The sequence below is a fragment of the Kogia breviceps genome, chromosome 2 (assembly GCF_026419965.1).
Source record: "Kogia breviceps isolate mKogBre1 chromosome 2, mKogBre1 haplotype 1, whole genome shotgun sequence".
Lineage (NCBI taxonomy): Eukaryota > Metazoa > Chordata > Mammalia > Artiodactyla > Physeteridae > Kogia > Kogia breviceps.
In genome coordinates this window covers 24986377-25005381 of record NC_081311.1, presented here as the reverse complement: position 1 = coordinate 25005381, position 19005 = coordinate 24986377, and the positions used below count along the sequence as shown (strand labels likewise).

The following is a 19005-nucleotide window of genomic DNA, read 5'->3' as shown; positions in this document are numbered from 1 at the left end:
ACCCTTTGCACCTCTTACTAGACGTGAGCTTTTTGACAAGTGACCTAACCTTGCTAGCCTCCGTTTACTGAGGCAAGAATGCAACCTTTATAGGACTATTTTAAGGATTAAATGAGTTAATACACATAAAGCACCAAATCCATGTTAGTATAATTTATTTTGATTTTTGAGAATTTCACATTCCTCATACGGCCTTTCCTTTTAGAATCTGTTTATATTTTCTCTCAACTATTTGAAAAATACTTTCTCTACGTGAGTGTTATATTTGTCTGATCAGGAGTGAGCTCCTTGTCTACCAGAAGCTCTCACATGACATGGGTATGTTGATTGTTCCTATTTTACCCTCCAGTTTGTACTTTTTGATCAAAATTAGCTCCAGATGAATAGTTATCTTATTACTTCCTCTGTCTTCCAGATGCAAAACTGCCAGCATGGCAAGTCAAGAACCAGTTTGTCTTTTCCAATGCCAGGTTTCTTGGTGGCATATATGCATTTTCTTTCCAGAGGACATTTATTCAAACATTTTGCCATTCCCCAGTTCTTAGAAAGTGACAACTTACCATGTCTTACATAAAATCACTCTGAGTAACTTAGCAAAGAATGTAGTTGAGTGACTATTCTGAAGATTTTCAAAGATTCTTATTCAGCAGAAAAAAATGTAAACACTGTTAGCCAAGAATTTCTGGATAGGTTGGAATTCCAAAGGCCAAAAGGTGCCCGTTCATAAGCTACATAATTAGGTTCTGGTACTTTAATAAGAGATACTTAGATTCAGCTAACATTTGTTGAGCAGCTATTATGCACTATAACTTTTTTGGGATTTATGTCCTTTCCTCTCCACACTGTTGCCAGCTTTAGAGGCCAAGTCAATGAGCCAGACTTCGGACTTTTAAAGTTCTTCAACCTTACTAACTGGTCACTTTGGGCAAATGATTTTCTTTTTCTTTTTTTTTCTTTTTTTTTGGCCATGCTGTGCAGCTTGCAGGATCCTAGTTCACTGTGCAGGGTTAGAACCCGGGCCCCTAGCCATGGAAGCACCGAGTCCTAACCACTGGACCACCAGGGCATTTCCTATTTTTCTGAGATTATTTTCTAACTTGTAAAATAGGAATAATAATAATAGCTGACTGAATGGTTGTGGGAATCAAATAAGGTAACCCATGAAAATCATTTCGTCACTGTGAGTGAAACATAATCCTTTTCTTTCCTTCTTTACCTGTCAACCCCATAAAATGCATTTACAAGCAATTCCCATTTCAGCTCTATCCTGTAAAAATTAAAAGAATTATATTTCCACCTGCTAAATTTTAGGATCTCAGGTCAGAGTAAAAGCTAACTACCTCCTTTATCTCATGTAGATGGGCGTGCTATCCAAGTGGCCCCTGTATTGCTGGCTGTTTGCAATGTGTCCTTGGTAATTAAAAAGGATCTTCTCTGAAATTTATACTGGGAGTTGGAAAGAGCTCACAAATTTGTCTTTGCCTCTAGGTATCTTGTTTCTGTTAATCACCAGTTTTTCATAGTTTGGGTAAAATCTCATAAATATGGCCAGAACTAGGGTGAGGCAATGAGGACACAAAATTTAAGGAGACACTTTTAGGGTCGTGCAAGATCTTAACACTAATACGTTTTTCTTCTTATCTGCTAGATCATGAAAAAGTTTGGCCTTATTTTAAAATAAAGTACTCATTATACACAGGGTATGGCCAATTGTCTTAGATACACAAGAGGGAGGGTTTAGAATGGGAAAGAAAACGTTAGTGTTACCCTGGTCAATTTTTTATTAAACTCTTTTGAAATAAGTGGAGTTTAAATGCCCATTCTTCACGGATTCTTGATGCAGAGAACAGACCGCACAGGATGTTGTGAGTTCAAAGCAAGGGGTACTCTTCAGGTGTTTTTGTTGTTGTTGTTTTGTTTTTGTTTTTAGCTTTTTGTCCTTTCCCCACTCCTGCTACGGCTTCTGAATCTGGGGCTATGTCTCTGCAGGTTGAATTATCCTAGCTGCCATCCTGGATCACTCCCCCTCTACCTCGCCACTGCCCTGTTGCTCCAAAGCTGAATTTGGGGCAAGAGGGGAGAGCCGGAGTGCTGCTGTCCTTGGAGTCTGCAGCGGCAGCAGCAAGCCTCACGGCCACGACTGTGAGCATTGGTCGCTGCGCAGACGCCAGGAGAGCATGACTGACGATGCGACCAGGACCTTGGGGAAAGGTGAGTCCTCTTGACAGCTGTCCGCGGGCTGGGGGTGCCCCGTGGCTGGATGTTGGCTCTGGTGAGGCGGCTGCTGGCCTTGGCCTCCAGAGCAGCGTGGCGAGGAGGGACAGGGTTCCTCCGCACAAAAGCCACGTGCAAAAAAAAGGTGTCTTCTCTGGGACAAGGGAGGCGGAGCTTCCGCAGCCCTCTTGGGGTCCTGGGGAGGCGAGTGAGCCCCTCTCCCCTCTGGGCTAATCCGCCTCCCTGTATCCCCCTCCACCCGCAGGGAACGCCCCCCCCAGGGCCTGTCCCAGAGGGCCTGATCCGCCTCTACAGCATGAGGTTCCGCCCCTACACGCGCAGGACGCGCCTGGTCCTCCTGGCCAAAGGCATCAGGTGAGAAGGATGGGGCCACCATAGGCGCATGGGAACGTCTGATACCTGGGGAGCCCTGCTCAGATTTCAGAGGCCCTCTGTGCCTTTCTTCTGAGGCAAAGTCAATAAACGGTGAGCAAAGGACAGGTTCTTGAGAGTGACGTCCTGAAATGCAGAGACAGGCCTGTGCAGGAGACTTTTAGGACAACTCAAAGTAAACTGAATGATGGCTCGGTGAGCTGGTTCCTCCCCTAGAGCTTGTGAAGAAAGGCACCACGGAGGCTACCGGGGCCTTCTCTGATTGCTCCGTCCAGTGTAAACCCCACCCCACCCCAGGCGTCTTCAGGTCAATTCTGTTCTCTTCATTGTGCTTGCAATGTTTTCTTATTTGTTTATCCGTCTTTCCTTGACATCTCCCAGCCCCTCCCCCAACACACCTAGAAACACACACTCGCACACACACAAATGTAAGCTCTTGAAGGTAGGGACTTGTCTCTCTTATTCATGGGCTAGAAGAGAGCCTGGCGTGTAGTAGGTGCTTAAAACTATTTTTTGAATGAATGAGCAAATAGTTCCAAACAGTGAAATGGAAGGAACTGCTATCAAAGGGGTGTCTTGAAGGTTCCCACACACCTGATAAATAGGTACACACCGGTCCAGAAGGAATTTTGCAAGACGAGCTCCTGCAAAGGACATCTGGATTTGGAAGGCAGAGCAACTTTGCTGGAATGTGGACGGCTGGATGGACCAGCTCAAAGCCAAGGTGTTGATAAGTGTCACTCCAACGTCTTGACTCTGGCCTTGGAGAATCGGTAGTTCGGGAGTTTAGGATTCATGTTAAAGAGATGCAGAGACTAATACAGAGACGTTTTAAAGAAAATGATGTAATTCTGGTCTGTGGAGTTTCTATGGCTTTTATTTCCAGGTTCTTCCCTCTTGCTCAATTCTACTTGGTCTTAAGGTTACTTTTTTTTTAAAAGAAACTTAACAATTGATGTTTTACCCCCAGTGATGAAGTGGCAGCTTAGGAACTGATGTAAATACTTCTTTGGGACAGGGTTTCTCACCCTTGGCACTATTGCCATTCGGAGCTGGATAGTTCCTTGCTCTGTGTGTTTGGTGAGGGGAGGAGCTGTCCTGTGCACTGCTGGATGTCTAACGGCGTCCCTGGCCTCTACCTGTTAGATGGCAGTAGAATCCCCCTCCCTCCAGTTGTGGCAAACGAAAAATGACTCCAGATATCAGATCTGTACTTTGAAACTTTAAAATGTACTGAAATCCGTGGTGAAGCTTGTGAGCTCTGAGCCAGACTGCCTGGCCTCCCATCTCGGCTCTGCTACTTCTTTTGTTTTGTTTTGCGGTACGCGGGCCTCTCACTGTTGTGGCCTCTCCCGTTGCTGGGCACAGGCTCCGGACGCGCAGGCTCAGCGGCCATGGCTCACGGGCCCAGCCGCTCCGTGGCATGTGGGATCTTCCCGGACCGGGGCACGGACCTGTATCCTCTGCATCAGCAGGCGAACTCTCAACCACTGCGCCACCAAGGAAGCCCGGCTCTGTTACTTCTTAGTGGGTGATATTGCGCAGGAGATTCAACCACAAGGAGCCTTATTTCTCTCACAGGGGTTATGTTAAATGTTTTCTTTGCCTCCCCTCCGTTGCTCCTCATCACGATTCCCCGATTCACTGGGGAATCGTGAGGAGCTAATGGGATAAGGCATCGAAAACATCTAACACATCTTACTGCAGGAATGAAGACGATGTTGTTATGTATTTTTTCTTTGTACAAACCTAAATTCAAAAAAAAACTTATTGCAGATTTTAATTTTTATAGGTTGGTTGCTTCTGCTTTCAAGATGAGTGTCTGCCTGCCTAAGCCTTTCATTTTTGTTCTGTCCTGTTTTCCCTTTGCTTTGTAAGACATGAAGTTATCAACATTAACCTAAGAAACAAGCCTGAATGGTACTTTACAAAGCACCCTTTTGGCCAAATTCCTGTCCTGGAGAACAGCAAATGTGAACTGATCTATGAATCTGTCATTGCTTGTGAGTACCTGGATGACGCTTATCCTGGAAGGAAGCTGTATCCATATGACTATTAGGAGCGAGCTCGCCAAAAGATGTTATTGGAGCTATTCTATAAGGTATATCCAACTTTTTTTTAAAGGCACTTACACTCTGTTTTACTTTGTATGTCTTTCCCAAGCTCCAATCCATTTTAAAAGTCAAATCGTTGGTGAAATTGATATGTTTTACTACATATGTGTGCCGTAGGAGGATAACTGGTGTGGAATTATAGTAAAGCTGTGACCTCTGATATTAAAGGTTAAAAGGCTTAGCCGATAGGTACTTTTCCATTTGAACTAGCAGTCTCAAGAGTTACGGTTATGGCATAGTTACGACTGTGTAACTTGAGACAGGAATATTGAAAGAATTGAAAACTGGTGATACTTTAAAGGAACCATTTCCAAGATCCCAGGTAAAAAAAAAAAAAAAAAAAATTGGGGTGTGAAAAAGGTAATGCACAGAAGGAGATTAGCCTTTATGGGGAACAAGAGTGCCAACCATCCAGGAAATGTGTAGAAGAGAGAAAAGGGGGCACCTGTTGGTAGTGGGAGAGAATATGATGGAGAAATTTCAAGACAGTTCTCTTTGAAAAGAAACAAAAATAACTCAGTGATATTAATAGCTGATGTCCGTTGAGCACTTGTGATGTGCCAAGCACTGTTCTAACTACCTTATAAAGGTTAACTCGTTTAATCCTCACCACTGCCCTTTAAAGTGGGTACTATTATTGCTCCATTCCTCAGATGAGAACACTGAGGCTTAGAGAAGGTAAGTGCCCTACCCAAGATTGTACAGCATGGAAATAGCTGACCGAGTAAGGAGCACCGGAGAGCCCCCTCTGAAACACCTTGTTTACCAGTGTGCTGTGACAAGTGGATTCCTGAAACCACAGAGGTGGCCCTCAGGGGGAGCTGGGGAGCCTGGATGTGGGTGTTGGCCTGTTCAGCTGGAGTGACAAAGCTCTGGCTGTGTTTTTAGGCAGAGCAGGAGCCCTCAGACTTCTCCACTAAGAACCTGTGTCCTCTGATCAGGTCCCACATTTGACCAAGGAGTGTCTGGTAGCATTGAGATGTGGGAGAGAATGCGCTGATCTGAAGCTTGCCCTGCGTCAGGAGTTCTGCAACCTGGAAGAGGTACAAAACGGGCCCCCCTCCTGTCCAGATGCAGTGGAAGAAGTGATGCAGGTCCCCACCCTGGTCACCCTGGCACCCTCCACTTTCACAGATTTATTCTTTTCCTGCCAGACTTTGACAAGTTCAGTTACTAGGCATCTGATTTTAACTTGTGGGTACTTGCCCTCTGCTAACCTGCTCTGGAACTTTTCTTGAAAATCTGGCAAGGAGTGAGGGAGGGCATGTGATGGATTTCTTCCTTTCCCAGAATCACCACATTCCTTAAGTATCTCTGCACGGATCCTCTAGCTTCTCCACTGAGTCCAAGGTCTATGTTGGTTAGAGATTGTGTTCGGCTGCTAGTAAAAGGGACCTAACCACTGTAAATTTGTCCTGTAAGGATTTATTCTTTCACACACACACACACACACACACACACACACACACACACACACACAGAGGTAAGGTAGTACAGGGCTGTTTTGATGCCTTCTTCATGAAGTTACCAGGGACTGAGGCTTTTTCTCTCTTCCTGTTCTGTTATTTTTGGTGCAAGGCTTATATCCTCAAAATAACAAGATAGCTGCTAGAACTGCAGCCATCACATCCAAGTTCCAGGTCACAGAAAGGACAACAGAAAGGAAAAAATGGCAAAAGGCCATACTACTTTAAAGGCTTTCCTAAAAGTCCTACCCCATGACTACTTAAATCTCATTGGCCAGAACTTAGTTGTAGAGTCATAAGTATCTGCAGGGGAGGCTGGGAAATTTAGTCTTTTAGCTGGGAACACCCTGCATAAAATCAGAGTTCTATAATCAAGAAAGAAGGGGAAAGTGTCTATGGGTAAGCAAGGAGCAATGACTGTTACCAGATCCTCCATTAATCTGGCAGTAATGGGGAATTCTCTGGTGGTCCAGTGGTTAGGACTCTGCACTCTCACTGCTGAGGGCCTGGGTTCAATCCCTGGTTGGGGAACTAAGATCCCACCAGCCCTGTGGCAAGGCCAAAAAAAAAAAAAATCCAGCAGTAATAGGACTACTTACCCTGTACATCTAGAATAATCTGGAAGGTGGTTCTTTGACTTCCTTTATCTTTGCGCCAGAAACTGATAAATTCCCCCTATGGGTGGGTTGTAATTCTTCTGGCAGCCAGAGAATGCTATTTTTATCCCCTTAAAGGAAGGCTGATTACTAATATGCTTCCATTTGACCTTTGTTAAGTGGAAGCAGTTCAGTTTATGTACACTTCCAGCTGCCTATCTTAGATTTATACAGTTGCAGTATTTCTGGATGATGAATAGTCATGTGTAAGAAATGTCAGACTTTGGTCCTGAGAACAGACTGTGGTCTTGACTCCAAGGAGGCAACTAGGATGAGGTAGACTCTTGCATCCTAGACTTGGCTTTACTAGATTACAAAACCATCGGCAAGGTTCTGGACCTCTCTGTGCCTTGGTTTCCACATTTATAGAATGAGGGAGTGTTTTAAAACAGAGAGTTTCTGGGTTCTACAGAGGGACCACTGAGTAGGGGAGGTCTGGTGGGTGGTTCCAGATCCTGCTTCAACCAGACCAGCCCTGCTCTCAGCACCGATTTAACAAGACATCCAATAAGCTCGAATTTGGAGAGGGAGGGGGACCTCTGCTTTCAAAAAGAAGTTTGAAAGCTCTTGCCCATGGAGAATGTTTAAGGTCTTTATTTCAAAGAAGATTAGCTGAACTGATTTTATCATGTCTGGTTACCTTTTTACAGTTAATTGCTGGGCCAGGGAAAGGAGCTGGGAAACAAAACCCTTTAAATTCAGAGATAATTAAAAACACGTTTGGAACTGTATTCCTCCTACTCTGTGTTTGGATGATGGATGAACTTTGAAAATTACAGATTGCTAAAAAAGCGTTTGGAGGCACAGTTCTTTAGCTGGGTTCTTCCAGGGGAAGTGAACCTGCATTTTTGTGCCAGCCATGATGCTACAGGTGCTTTGCATACATCCTCTCATTTAATCTTGCCAACAACCCTGTCAGATCTAATAAATAGCATCAGTGAAAGCTAGCTAAACCAGGGCTAGTTTAAGGACCACTGAGTATTCAGCATTGTTCTACCAGATTTGAATGTAGCTTTTGTCCCCTAAAATGTTAGCAGGAATTATAACTACAACAAAGGCAATATCAGAATCTGAAACATGCCCACTGAGCTTGAATTATTTGATTCATTCCTCTCAATACCAGTGTATTGACTCTAGGAGATTCTAGTGAAATTGATACTTGTCCGAATAATGCTAATAGAGATGGTCCCTCTCCATTAATAGAGATGACGTGCACAATTTTTTCCCATGGTTTTGTACAATCAGGATTTTCTGTGAGTTGAAAATATCTTAAATATCCATGGGCTTTCTGAGTGATAAACAACTCAACAGACCAATGTGTAATTTTCTGCCACGTTATCCTCAAGCAAACGGCTCAGCTTAACTTTTGCAGCCTTACACTCTGACATTTTCTTCTTTTGAAATAAAAGCCCTGTTTGACTTTTAAATTTTTCTGTAAAAAAATGTTTCATCGAAATTAAAGGCTTATTGTGCTTGTTATATAACCATATTTTTCTATTTTATCTTTACAATTCTTTGAGATACATTACTGCTGTTGTTCTCTCTAACCAGCAGGCTCCCCACTTGTTTTCCTGTTCTGAACATTGTCCTGAGTTTTAAAAACTGCTGGGCTGCCCTTCTCTAACCACACGTTCTGTCTTCGAACCAATTTGCTAGTCTTTACTGAATCATTAATCTCAGCAGCGTAATTTTTTTAAGCTTTAGTTTTTTAATCTTTATTACTGACTTACATTTCAAAATAGCACCTGACCCCACCTTTCTTTTATCTTTGTGGACTGGAGTGTTGGCAGAATCTTTCAGCTGTTCTTTTTTCGGGTGGCAGTGCCTTCATTCTAAATATTTTCATTATGGAAGTAGTCCAATCAAGTCCAAGTGCAGTGAAGGACAAGATTCAGCCAGATTCCAGTCACTTCCCATCTCTTCCCAACCCTCCCAGTTGTAGACAACTACTAATTTACTTTCTTTCTCTATGGATTTACCTGTTTTGGACATTTCCTATACATGGAATCATTTAACGTTAGCCTTCCATGTGCTTCTTTTACTTAGTGTAATGTTTTCAAGTTTCATCCTTTATTCCTTTTTATGGCTTAGCAGTATTTCATTTTATGGATACACCAATCTTGTTTATCCACGCATCAGTTGATGGATACTTGGGTTGTTTCCACTTTTTGGCTCTTATGAATAGTGTTGCTGTGAACATTCATTTGTGAGATTTTGGCTCGGACATATGTTGTCAGTTCTCTTGGATTTGTTAGCTAATTCAGCATGTCCACCTTCGTGCCAGTTTTTGGTTGTAATCACCACTCCTCCACACTAGGGAACTGGTTATCTTCTAGTCACCATGGCTACTTGAGCAGTTTTAGTGCTGCTAGTTTGGTAACTTAATTCATTGTCCAATTCTGACAGCGGCTTTCTAGGTAAACTAATATTTGCTGTATTTCTTTTAATAAACTTCCTCTATACCTTCTCCCACCATGTAAACAATAGAATAATAGTTCTTGTTATTTAAAAATTAATTTTACTCATCTTTGATTATAAAGTAATACTTGTTCATTAGAGAAAGTTTGGAAAATACAGAAAAATATAGAAACTAAAAAAAGGAATTCATAATCCCACTACCCAGAAACAACCACTGTTCTTATTTTTTTCTCTCATTTTATTATGTATATTATTATGTGGTTGAAATTGTACTGTATATAGAACTTGGTTACCATTATGACATAAGGATTTTTCCCATATTTTGATAAACTCTATAAATGCTTATTTATGGGTATAAGGGTGTTTATTAGAGCAGCCTTATTTGTTATGGTGAAAAATTATAAACCTTAATGTACATTAGATAGGGAATGGTTAAATGAAGGCTTCCCTGGTGGCACAGTGGTTAAGAATCCGCCTGCCAATGCAGGGACCACGGGTTCCAGCCCTGGTCCCGGAAGATACCACAAGCCGCGGAGCAAATAAGCCCGTGCGCCACAACTACTGAGCCTGCGCTCTAGAGCCCACAAGCCACAACTACTGAAGCCTGCGCACCTAGAGCCCGTGCTCTGCAACAAGAGAAGCCACTGCAATGAGAAGCCTGTGCTCGCCGCAACTAGAGAAAAGCCCGCGCACAGCAACAAAGACCTAACGCAGCCAAAAATAAAATAAATAGAACTTTTAAAATTTATTTTTAAAAAAGAATGAGGTAGATCCATGTGTACTGAGATGAAAAGACTGCCTAGGAATATTAAATGAATGACACAGTAATACAAGTGATATGATCCAATTTTGTAGAAGAAAACAAAACTTAACTATATATGCATATATATATATATATATATATATATATATATATATATATATACACACACATGTAAATAAACGCCTGGAAAGATGTCTGGAGAGACACACCTCAGACTCCTACTGGTGACTACTACTGGGAAGGGGGTTAGCACTGGGGTGGGAAAGAAAAGTGGTTAGAGCAGGGATAGGAAGGGAGAGTCTTTACCTTTTAAACTGCTTCCAGTGTTTGAATTTTTTTTAAATAACGAGAATGTATTTCTCTATTAGATGTGTAATTATTAAAGATGGAAAAAAATCACTTTTCATTCTGCATAATTTTCCATATGTATAAGCCATAGTTATTTATCCAGCAACACTCATTAGAGTTATTTAGTTTGTTTCAGTTGCTTACCGTTGTGAATGATGCTGCCAGGAACAGCAGCTTCTTTGCATAAAAATCCTTTTCTCTATTTTAAAATATGTCCTTAGGCTGCACTTCCAGGAATGGAGTTACCAGATCAAAGGGTATGACCTCTTTAGAGGCTGGAGCTGGATGTTGCTAATTTGCTTCCTCCGAGACATGTGCTGTATACCCCCCACCCTCAGTGTATGGAAAATGCCCTTTGTATCATCCCCTTTTCACTGTTGGGAGATTTCATTTAAAAAGATATTTGCCTGTTTTGAGAAACAGTAGTTTCTCATCGTTGATTTAATGTATATTTCTTTGATTGCTAGTGAGGTGGTAGATTTTTCCTCAAAGTATTCCATCTCCTCGTGTTTTATTTATGAAAATGGTCTACTACCCATCTGTTTGTCAAGGTCTTACTGATTTTCCTTGTTGATTTGTTTTTTTAGAGTTCCTTATATATAAAGGATATTGGCCTGTTTTTAAGGCACATTTTTTGGTTTTGTTTTAACTTTTTGTCTTTGTACATATATAAATATAACATTTAAGTCTATAATGTTCTATAAGTTCTATAAGTCTTTCCTGTTGTGATTTCTTCTGATACTTTCATACACAGGGAATCCTCTCCTCCTTCAGAGACTTGATATTCATTTATATTTTCATCCACCACCCATCACTTTAAAGATATTTGACGTGTCAAGACTTACCCGACTAGCTTTTCCCCCCTACTATCTTACAAATATATTTTGACAAAAGAATTAAGCCCATGAAAAGGATTCCAGGATAGAATTTTCAGGGTGGTCCTTTGATCCCCCCAAATGTTGATGGGTTGCATTCCGAATCTTCACAGGGAGCTCCAGGTTGTAAGTGGTGATCAGCAGGAGGGGTGTGTTCTGCACAGACCCTACTTCCCAGGCTTCTTTCTAGAGAAGTGGTTTTATTTATACTCTAAGTTTGTTCTATACCCTTGGTTTGTTTTAAAGGGAATCAGCTCATGTTCGTTAGCTCAGCCTCAGCTATAGTATGTCAGTGTAGCAGGGACCTGAAATTTGAAATCTTAAGAATCTCCCCCTTTTCTTATATGAACTTAAAAGATTTCTGCCCTGGAGTTGAGTACTTTGCTTCTGCTTCTGGATAAGGGCCTGCATTGCTGATGTACCGGCAAGTGGCTTTGTGTATTTTATTGGGGGAGGGGGGTCTGCTTCATTTTTTAAAAAATAAATTATTATTTTACTTCTTTAATTTGTTATTTATTTATTTACTTATTTATGGCTGCACTGGGTCTTCATTGCTTCATGGGGGCTTTCTCTAGTTGCGGCGAGCAGGGGCTACTCTTCATTGCGGTGCGCGGGCTTCTCACTGTGGTGGCTTCTCTTTGCAGAGCACGGGCTCTAGGCACGCAGGCTTCAGTAGTTGTGGTACGTGGGCTCAGTAGTTATGGTGCATGGGCTCAGCTGCTCCGCGGCATGTGGGATCTTCCCGGACCAGGGCTCGTACCCGTGTCCCCTGCGTTGGCAGGCAGATTCTTAACCACTGTGCCGCCAGGGAAGTCCCGGGTCTGCTTCTTAAGAACTATTTCCATCAAGAAAAACCTCTTTCTTCCTCCTCCAACCAGGACAGCAGCACCCCCTGAGAGCCACCAGGCTGTCCTGGTTAGAGGTCCGGGATTTGTCGGCTGTGGTGTAAATGACCACGTGCAGGGCAGGTGGCCAAGTCAAGGTCTAAAGTGCAGTTATTGAAGCTGCACTTGAGAGTCCAAGATTGCAGACTGAAGCTTTTTAGAATGCCTGGTTTGAGGAAGTCTGGGCTTTGCTTCTCTTTACAATCTTGCTCCTTAAAAAATTTTTGCAGATTTCCTTTTCCTCCTTGTTGAACCTCCTGGCGGGGAAGCCCCGGCCAGTGAGCCTCACCACGACGGCCACAAGGGAGAGCCCCGCGCGCTTCTTTCTTCTGCGTGCGCTCTAGCGCGAACCTCCTTTCGTCCGCCTGGGGGAGCCCAAGAGGCCTTCGCAGTAGATGAGTGGCCCTTGCAGGCTTTTCAAGTTCGGGGTGGAAGTAACGATACTCACGTCTCACCAGGCAGTCCCTCCCTCTTGATTTGCATGCTCACTCCTAATCCCTTGTCACATCTAAAAGCAAGAAAAGGATCTGTAGTCATTTTTCAGTGAACTGGAGGACAGAAAAGTTTTTAAAATAGAGTTTTCTACTATTCCAGAGCATCAAATGGCTTTCCCTAAAATATCTCAATTCTTAATCTGAATTGAAGATGTGTTAACACTTTAAGGAAGCCTGAGGGCTTGAAGCTAGAGGCTCAGTTCCCTCCCCAGGCCATGCATGGCCGTGTGGGGATGTCTAGGGCCTTGGTGGAAAAGTGTCTTCTCTAAGCAGGCCATCTTGCCTTGCTTGATGATACCAAGGACAATAGTTCTGAGAGTGAGGGAGTCCATCATGAGAAAAGCTATTCAACATTGAGAATGGCCAATATCATTATACATGGCAGGTGGGTGACAGGAATAACTCAAAACAGAGTTTTTTTAAATGACTTTGGATATTAACATAAGCACTGCTAAGTGGGTCGAGGTATAGCCACAGCTTCCTGTTCTGTTTCTGATGACAGAACACTTAGGAAAGACAAGACATTGCACATTAAGACTGTCGGTTTATTTTACTTCTGAGTATCTGAAAATTTGTCAGAGCAGCTAATTGGCTGTAAGCAAAGGGACTTAGTTTAAACTGAGAACACAGAAGAACTATTTTGAGTCAAGTTGCCTGAAGACCTTCTTATCCATGGAATGAAACAGGAAGGAGAGAATTTTGAAAAGCTCTTTTGCCATGATTGTGTCACGCCTCTTGGTTAGTTAGGTGCTCTGTCAGAGCCCCTGACAGAGAGGCTGAGAAAGAGGAGAATTGAGGGGGAAGTTCTCACAGGGAAGCTCAGAGCTGAGCCAGTCCTTGGATGTAGAGGGCAAAAGGCTTTCAGAGTTTGCTGATACTAAGCTTTTTGCTGCTACATAAATTTTAAGAACAGGCAAGGAATTCACAAGAGACTTGGGGAAGCCTCTGTGATTAGAGTCATACATACATATTTGAAGTTGAATGACACAGGGTTGACGCTAGTCTGGGACTTAGGAGAATGGTATTTTTGTCTCAGCTCTGGCACTAACCAGAGAGCCCTCTTACTTCCCTGGGATGGAGTTTCCTCCTCTGTAAGCGAGAGTCTCTTGTGCTTCCACGCAGGAGACAAGAATCAGCTCACCAGCATGTTTTCCTCTCCACTTGAACTGCCAGGAAACTCAAGTCAAATCCAAAGCTTTATTTATTAAAGAACTCTGCAGGAGCCTTGGCTTGATATCTTGAGACCGTTTTCCTTCCTTATTTTGACCTTCTGTTCTAACTTTTACTTTCCCTGATCTTAGCATGTTATTATTTTTCATATTTAATATTTTAGTGTACACTGCAACTCTAATCCTTTGTGTAATGAGCATGTAATGAGCATAACTAAATGGAAAAATGGAAGGGGAGTCACACTAGATGAATCCCAGTGGCCCTTCCAGTACTGAAGTTCTGTGATTCTAAGGGGACAAGTCACTTCACATGTCCGGAAAGTCTCATGTTTTCAGAGGAGGGAGCTCTCCTATTGAAGATCCTAAAGACGGTAATAAACCTTGAAGGAGGCCTGGCCAGGCTGTGCTCCTGGGTTACTGCAATGTGTCTGTAGAGGAGTCAGCACTTTGTGCTGGTTTATAGGAAGACTGCTTTTCTATTGGGATTTTTAGACTTGCTCTATATGAAATCTGGTGGAGAAATGCCTGTTTGAGGCAGGGCTCAAGAATCTACAGCTGTATCAAGAACTCCAAGGAATTTTGATGTCACACTTGGATTAAAGAAAGTCTGAGGGAATGTGTAAATGTATTTCAGGGGCGAGGGAGAGGCTGGCAGAAGGCAATTGATGCCTCATTCATTTCATCCATATACTTACCTTGACTTTTTATTGTACCAAGCACCTTGATAAGGCTTAAACTGCTTTATGAGTGTTTATATAAAAATTGATTGTATCTATAAGATCATATATATTCAGAGGCACACTCCTACTCCGAGTAAATGAAAAGCTTGAAAAATATATACTAAATAAACATCAATTACTAAGTAGTTATTCATTTTCAAAATATCTCATCACTTTACCAAAGGACTCATCATGGGTTCTAGCAAATGTCCATATGTAGTCTGTTTTGACAAGGACTTTCTCAAGAGTACCTCTGCTCTGTAAAGCAGAAGAGTTATATAGAAGTTCCAGAGTCGATCAGTTTAGATTCAGTTCTCGTTTGTGCCATGAAAGGCCAATAAGAAGCTGGAGGTATACGTTTCAAAGCCAGTGATAAAAGTTTGGGCGATTACTATCTGTTCCTGAACATAAAGAAGGTTTGAGGCTTTCTGGAATCCATAAAAACTGAACAATTTGTTCCTTTCCCCTGTAAATCAGGACTTATTTACACATGACTAAAAATAGCCTCTGTTTTTGAGTTTTCATTGGCCAAATTCTTCCGCTTTAGTACCATCTTGTGAGTTTCTTCGAACAAAGTGATGCCACCTAACATTTTTTCAGACTTTCAGGACACTAGTCTGGGGGGTCTCCTGTATGCCATACTGGGAGGCTATGAAGACATAGACTTTAGAGCACCAAGATTTGCTTTCTCCTCCGAGAAGGGTGGCAGGTGGAGGATCCCATTGATCTTTTCTGTTGGGGAAGGATTTGCTTTCTGTAGATGTAACCTCTGGGGGGGTCTCTGTGCTTTCTTATCACGAGAGCTCATGTTTATTCATGTATGATTCCATCACTCCTCACCATAACCTCTGAGGAGGGCACTGACATTACCACCATTATACAGATGAGAAAGATGAGGCTTGGAGGAGGAGGTGGGTAAGTTGCCCTGGGTTCCATGTTGAATGAGAGGTAGAGCCCAAGGTAGGACCAGGTCTGCTGGTACCAGAGCTCATTCTTTTCCTTTTTTTTTGTAAATTTATTTATTTTTGGCTGCATTGGGTCTTCATTGCTGCGCATGGGCTTTCTCTAGTTGCGGCAAGCCGGGGCTACTCTTCATTGCGGTGCACGGGCTTCTCACTGCGGTGGCTTCTCGTTGCGGAGCATGGGTTCTAGGCACGCAGGATTCAGTAGTTGTGGCACGTGGCCTCAGTAGTTGTGGCTCGCGGGCTTTAGAGCGGAGGCTCAGTAGTTGTGGCGCACGGGCTTAGTTGCTCCATGGCATGTGGGATATTCCTGGACCAGGGCTTGAACCTGTGTCCCCTGCATTAGCAGGCAGATTCTTAACCACTGTGCTACCAGGGAAGTCCCCAGAACTCATTCTTAGCTTCAGCCCTAGACTACATCATAGAGGCAACAGGCTGTCCTGGAGTACGAAGAATCAAGCCTGAGAGATAAGGACACAGGAATCTAGATCTATACCTACGGGGAAGTATTTAGTTGATTATGCTTTTCGTGGGTCAAGAGAGTCTTTTGCTTGATTTAACTAGGTAACTGGCATCATACTTTTCTCTGTGGGAAGACCTGGCCCAGCAAAAACCTCTGCTAAGCACTGTTGCTTTTTACATTCTCAAGTACCTTCCCCCCACACTGTCTTTGGCTATCTCTCTGTCAAGAGTTTATCTGTTTTCTTGATGATTCATCTATCCAGGTTGATTTGTCCCATTTGGGAATGCAAAATTTTATTTTAATGTAAAAAGTTGATAGTGTTGAGTGGCCAATACGTGTGGAGTTCAAGGAGCTCAAATAAACAAAGAAAATATAATAGAAAGACAGTGCTGGGATTTGAGCAAGCCCATTCGATAGCCTTGCTCTTCTCTGCCTTAGTTTTGAATTGATTGAGAAACAAGGCAAAAGAGGAAGATGTGTGGAGACTGTGGTATCCCCTGTTTTACAGATAAAGTGGACCCTGGAGAACGGGAGTCACAACTGCAACCAGTGGGGTTCCTAATGTGGCCCCTCCCTCCCAGTAACAGGCAGTGATGGTCAGGGGCAGGGGCCCCTCTCCAGGGACTGAGCTCATCCCTGGAAAGCTTAGCACAGGGAGGAACCTGTTCTAGGCTGAGAAGGAGTGGCTGGGCTGGGCTGTCCTTCAAAATCCTCCAGTCAGATGAGCTGCACGAATGCCCCAGGGTTGAAAGGAGGGCAGGACTGAGCATGGCCAGGAGTACGACCCTACAGGAGGAGGAAGAAAACTCAGGAAAAGGGAAGATGCATTCACCTAACAAAATGGAAGGAGAATCAAAGTCTTGGTTCTCCTTCTTTGGGAATTAATTTGATATTTGTACTTAGTGTCTATAAATACGTTAGCATATAGGTAAATTAACTTGCTTTTGCCCTGTTTAAACTTTCAGATTCTTGGCTATCAGAACACCATCTTCTTCGGTGGAGACTGTATATCCATGATCGATTACCTCTTTTGGCCTTGGTTTGAGTGGCTGGATGTATATGGAATAGCTGAGTAAGACATTTAACTGTGTGGTTGTGGATTCCTAGGGTCGCCCTAGTGCTTGAAATGGTCTGTGTGCCATTTGTCTTTCTCTGGACAGGTGACCCATGTGAATGTGAAACACAGTTGGGTTTTAAACGATATGTTTCCTTGTTCAAAATGCATCTGTGCTCTTATGCCACTAACTGTGGACCCAAACTTTACCCGTATTTCCACTGATAAGACCGTGTCCGAAAGCCGCCTGCCATGCTACAGAGCCTGCTGTCCTCAACACCCACCCAGCACAGGCCGGTGGTGAACGCGGAAGCAGAGGAAGGGTCTCAGTCACAGGGTTTTGGCGCCTTGTCTGCGGCTTCCTCCGTGGCCCTCCACCTGGTCCTGCTGTGTCACCCAGCGGATCACACACCTTACTCCTCACACCTTAGTTCCCCAAGGAATCTTCCCCCAGATAGGCATACCCTTCAAAAAATAAATGATTTGTAAAGTAATATATGCTTGATGTTATGCAAACAAACAAAATGGCCAGCCATACGCCATGGGAGTGCAGGGATGTTTAAAGTAGAGGAATTGCCTGGTAGACTCAGGGAGGCTGCATAGGAGCCCTGGGCAGAACACGTGCTTTGTCCCCACGATGCTCACAGGAGAGACTGAACTTGTGCTGGGTCTGCTTGCACGCCAGCCGGTGGCATGGTGGGCGCTGGCCGCTCTGGTGTTTGGGAATCCAGTCCTGCTGAGGTAGAACTGCGTCTCTTTCATAATGCGCACACTTGAGTCTACCCAGGAGGCATCTCCTGTGTGTCCCACTTAGGGAAGTTCAGATATAACAAACTTGGATATTTTAAACTATGCCACACCATAAACTTTACAAAAACCTGTCTCTTCTGGGAACAGAGTGTTGAAACACATATTAGGAACCCTCACCTCTTCTCCTGGATTTTACACTAACAAGTTTATTGCCTGGGCAAGTCACTTTACAGATTCTAGACCTTAACATCCTGATCAGTCTTTGAAAGGACCCAGTCAGCTCCATTATTTCAAGGTTTAATGATTGTTTTACTCACTGCTTTCCAAAAAAAAGTGTTTTTGGAAACTACTTGTCTTTATTTTTTTCAAACCTCCTAAAGTAAAATCTGAGAATGACAGAAGCATGTGTCTTTCAGGGGGTTGTCTTTTTGTTGGCAAACAGTGAAGCACAGATACCTTATTTCCCCAGAGCACTCAATCCACAAGCATTTTAACTGCAGGGTTAAAAGCAACAACTTTTGCAATTCTAAAGCACACACAGCCATTCCAAGAATTAGATTTTCCTCCAGTAAGTGATTGTGCTTAGTTGATAGTAAGGTAACTGAGATAACTTTATTGCCCCAGTAAATCCACTTCTCATAGCTTGTAAGTCTAAAAAGTGATCCATGTCCCCTTCGCCCTTTGGCTGTGCTAACGATTCTCTCCTGTCCTGCAGCTGTGTGAACCACACCCCCGCGCTCCGGCTCTGGATCGCAGCCATGAAGCAGGACCCCACAGTATGTGCTCTTCTCACAGATAAGAACATCTTCCTTGGCTTCTTGAATCTCTATTTTCAGAACAACCCCAATGCCTTTGACTATGGGCTAAGTTGCTGAGCCTTGCAGTCCACCCATTCACCACCCAGAATTCCCAAGCATGTCGTGATTCTGCATCAGCACTTGTTTTGGTGGGACAGTCAATCTCTGTTCATTTTTTTTTTTTTTTGAGGTTCCCAATAAACATGGAGACAGAATCATTTTTGATAATCATTTGTATGGCTCCTCTAGCCCACAGCGTCCAATGATCCGCTAGAAATCTCAGTGCTAGATTGTCCAGGGACATTTTGAGAGCCTCTGTGCCTCCCAGTTCCAAGGTTATCGACCCAGTTTGACCTCCAGGTTGTTGGTGCTGATGTTGCGGTTCAAGGCCGCCCCATCACTGATGCTTGTCACTACAGATGGCACCCTCCACAACTTCCCGGTGAGGGAATCTAGAGGGAAGAAA

At 43.3% G+C, this 19005-nt stretch overlaps 1 protein-coding gene across 1 annotated transcript; it reads left to right on the top strand.

The window, feature by feature from the left end:
- Window positions 1-2000: 2000 nt before the first annotated feature.
- LOC131750069 (glutathione S-transferase omega-2-like) lies at window positions 2001-18689 on the top strand. Its single transcript, XM_067027440.1, is given in 6 exon segments — window positions 2001-2224; window positions 2488-2589; window positions 4486-4708; window positions 5663-5764; window positions 16904-17010; window positions 18458-18689. Coding segments are annotated over 6 exon segments (741 nt in total). The 5' UTR covers window positions 2001-2177; the 3' UTR covers window positions 18618-18689.
- Window positions 18690-19005: the final 316 nt, after the last annotated feature.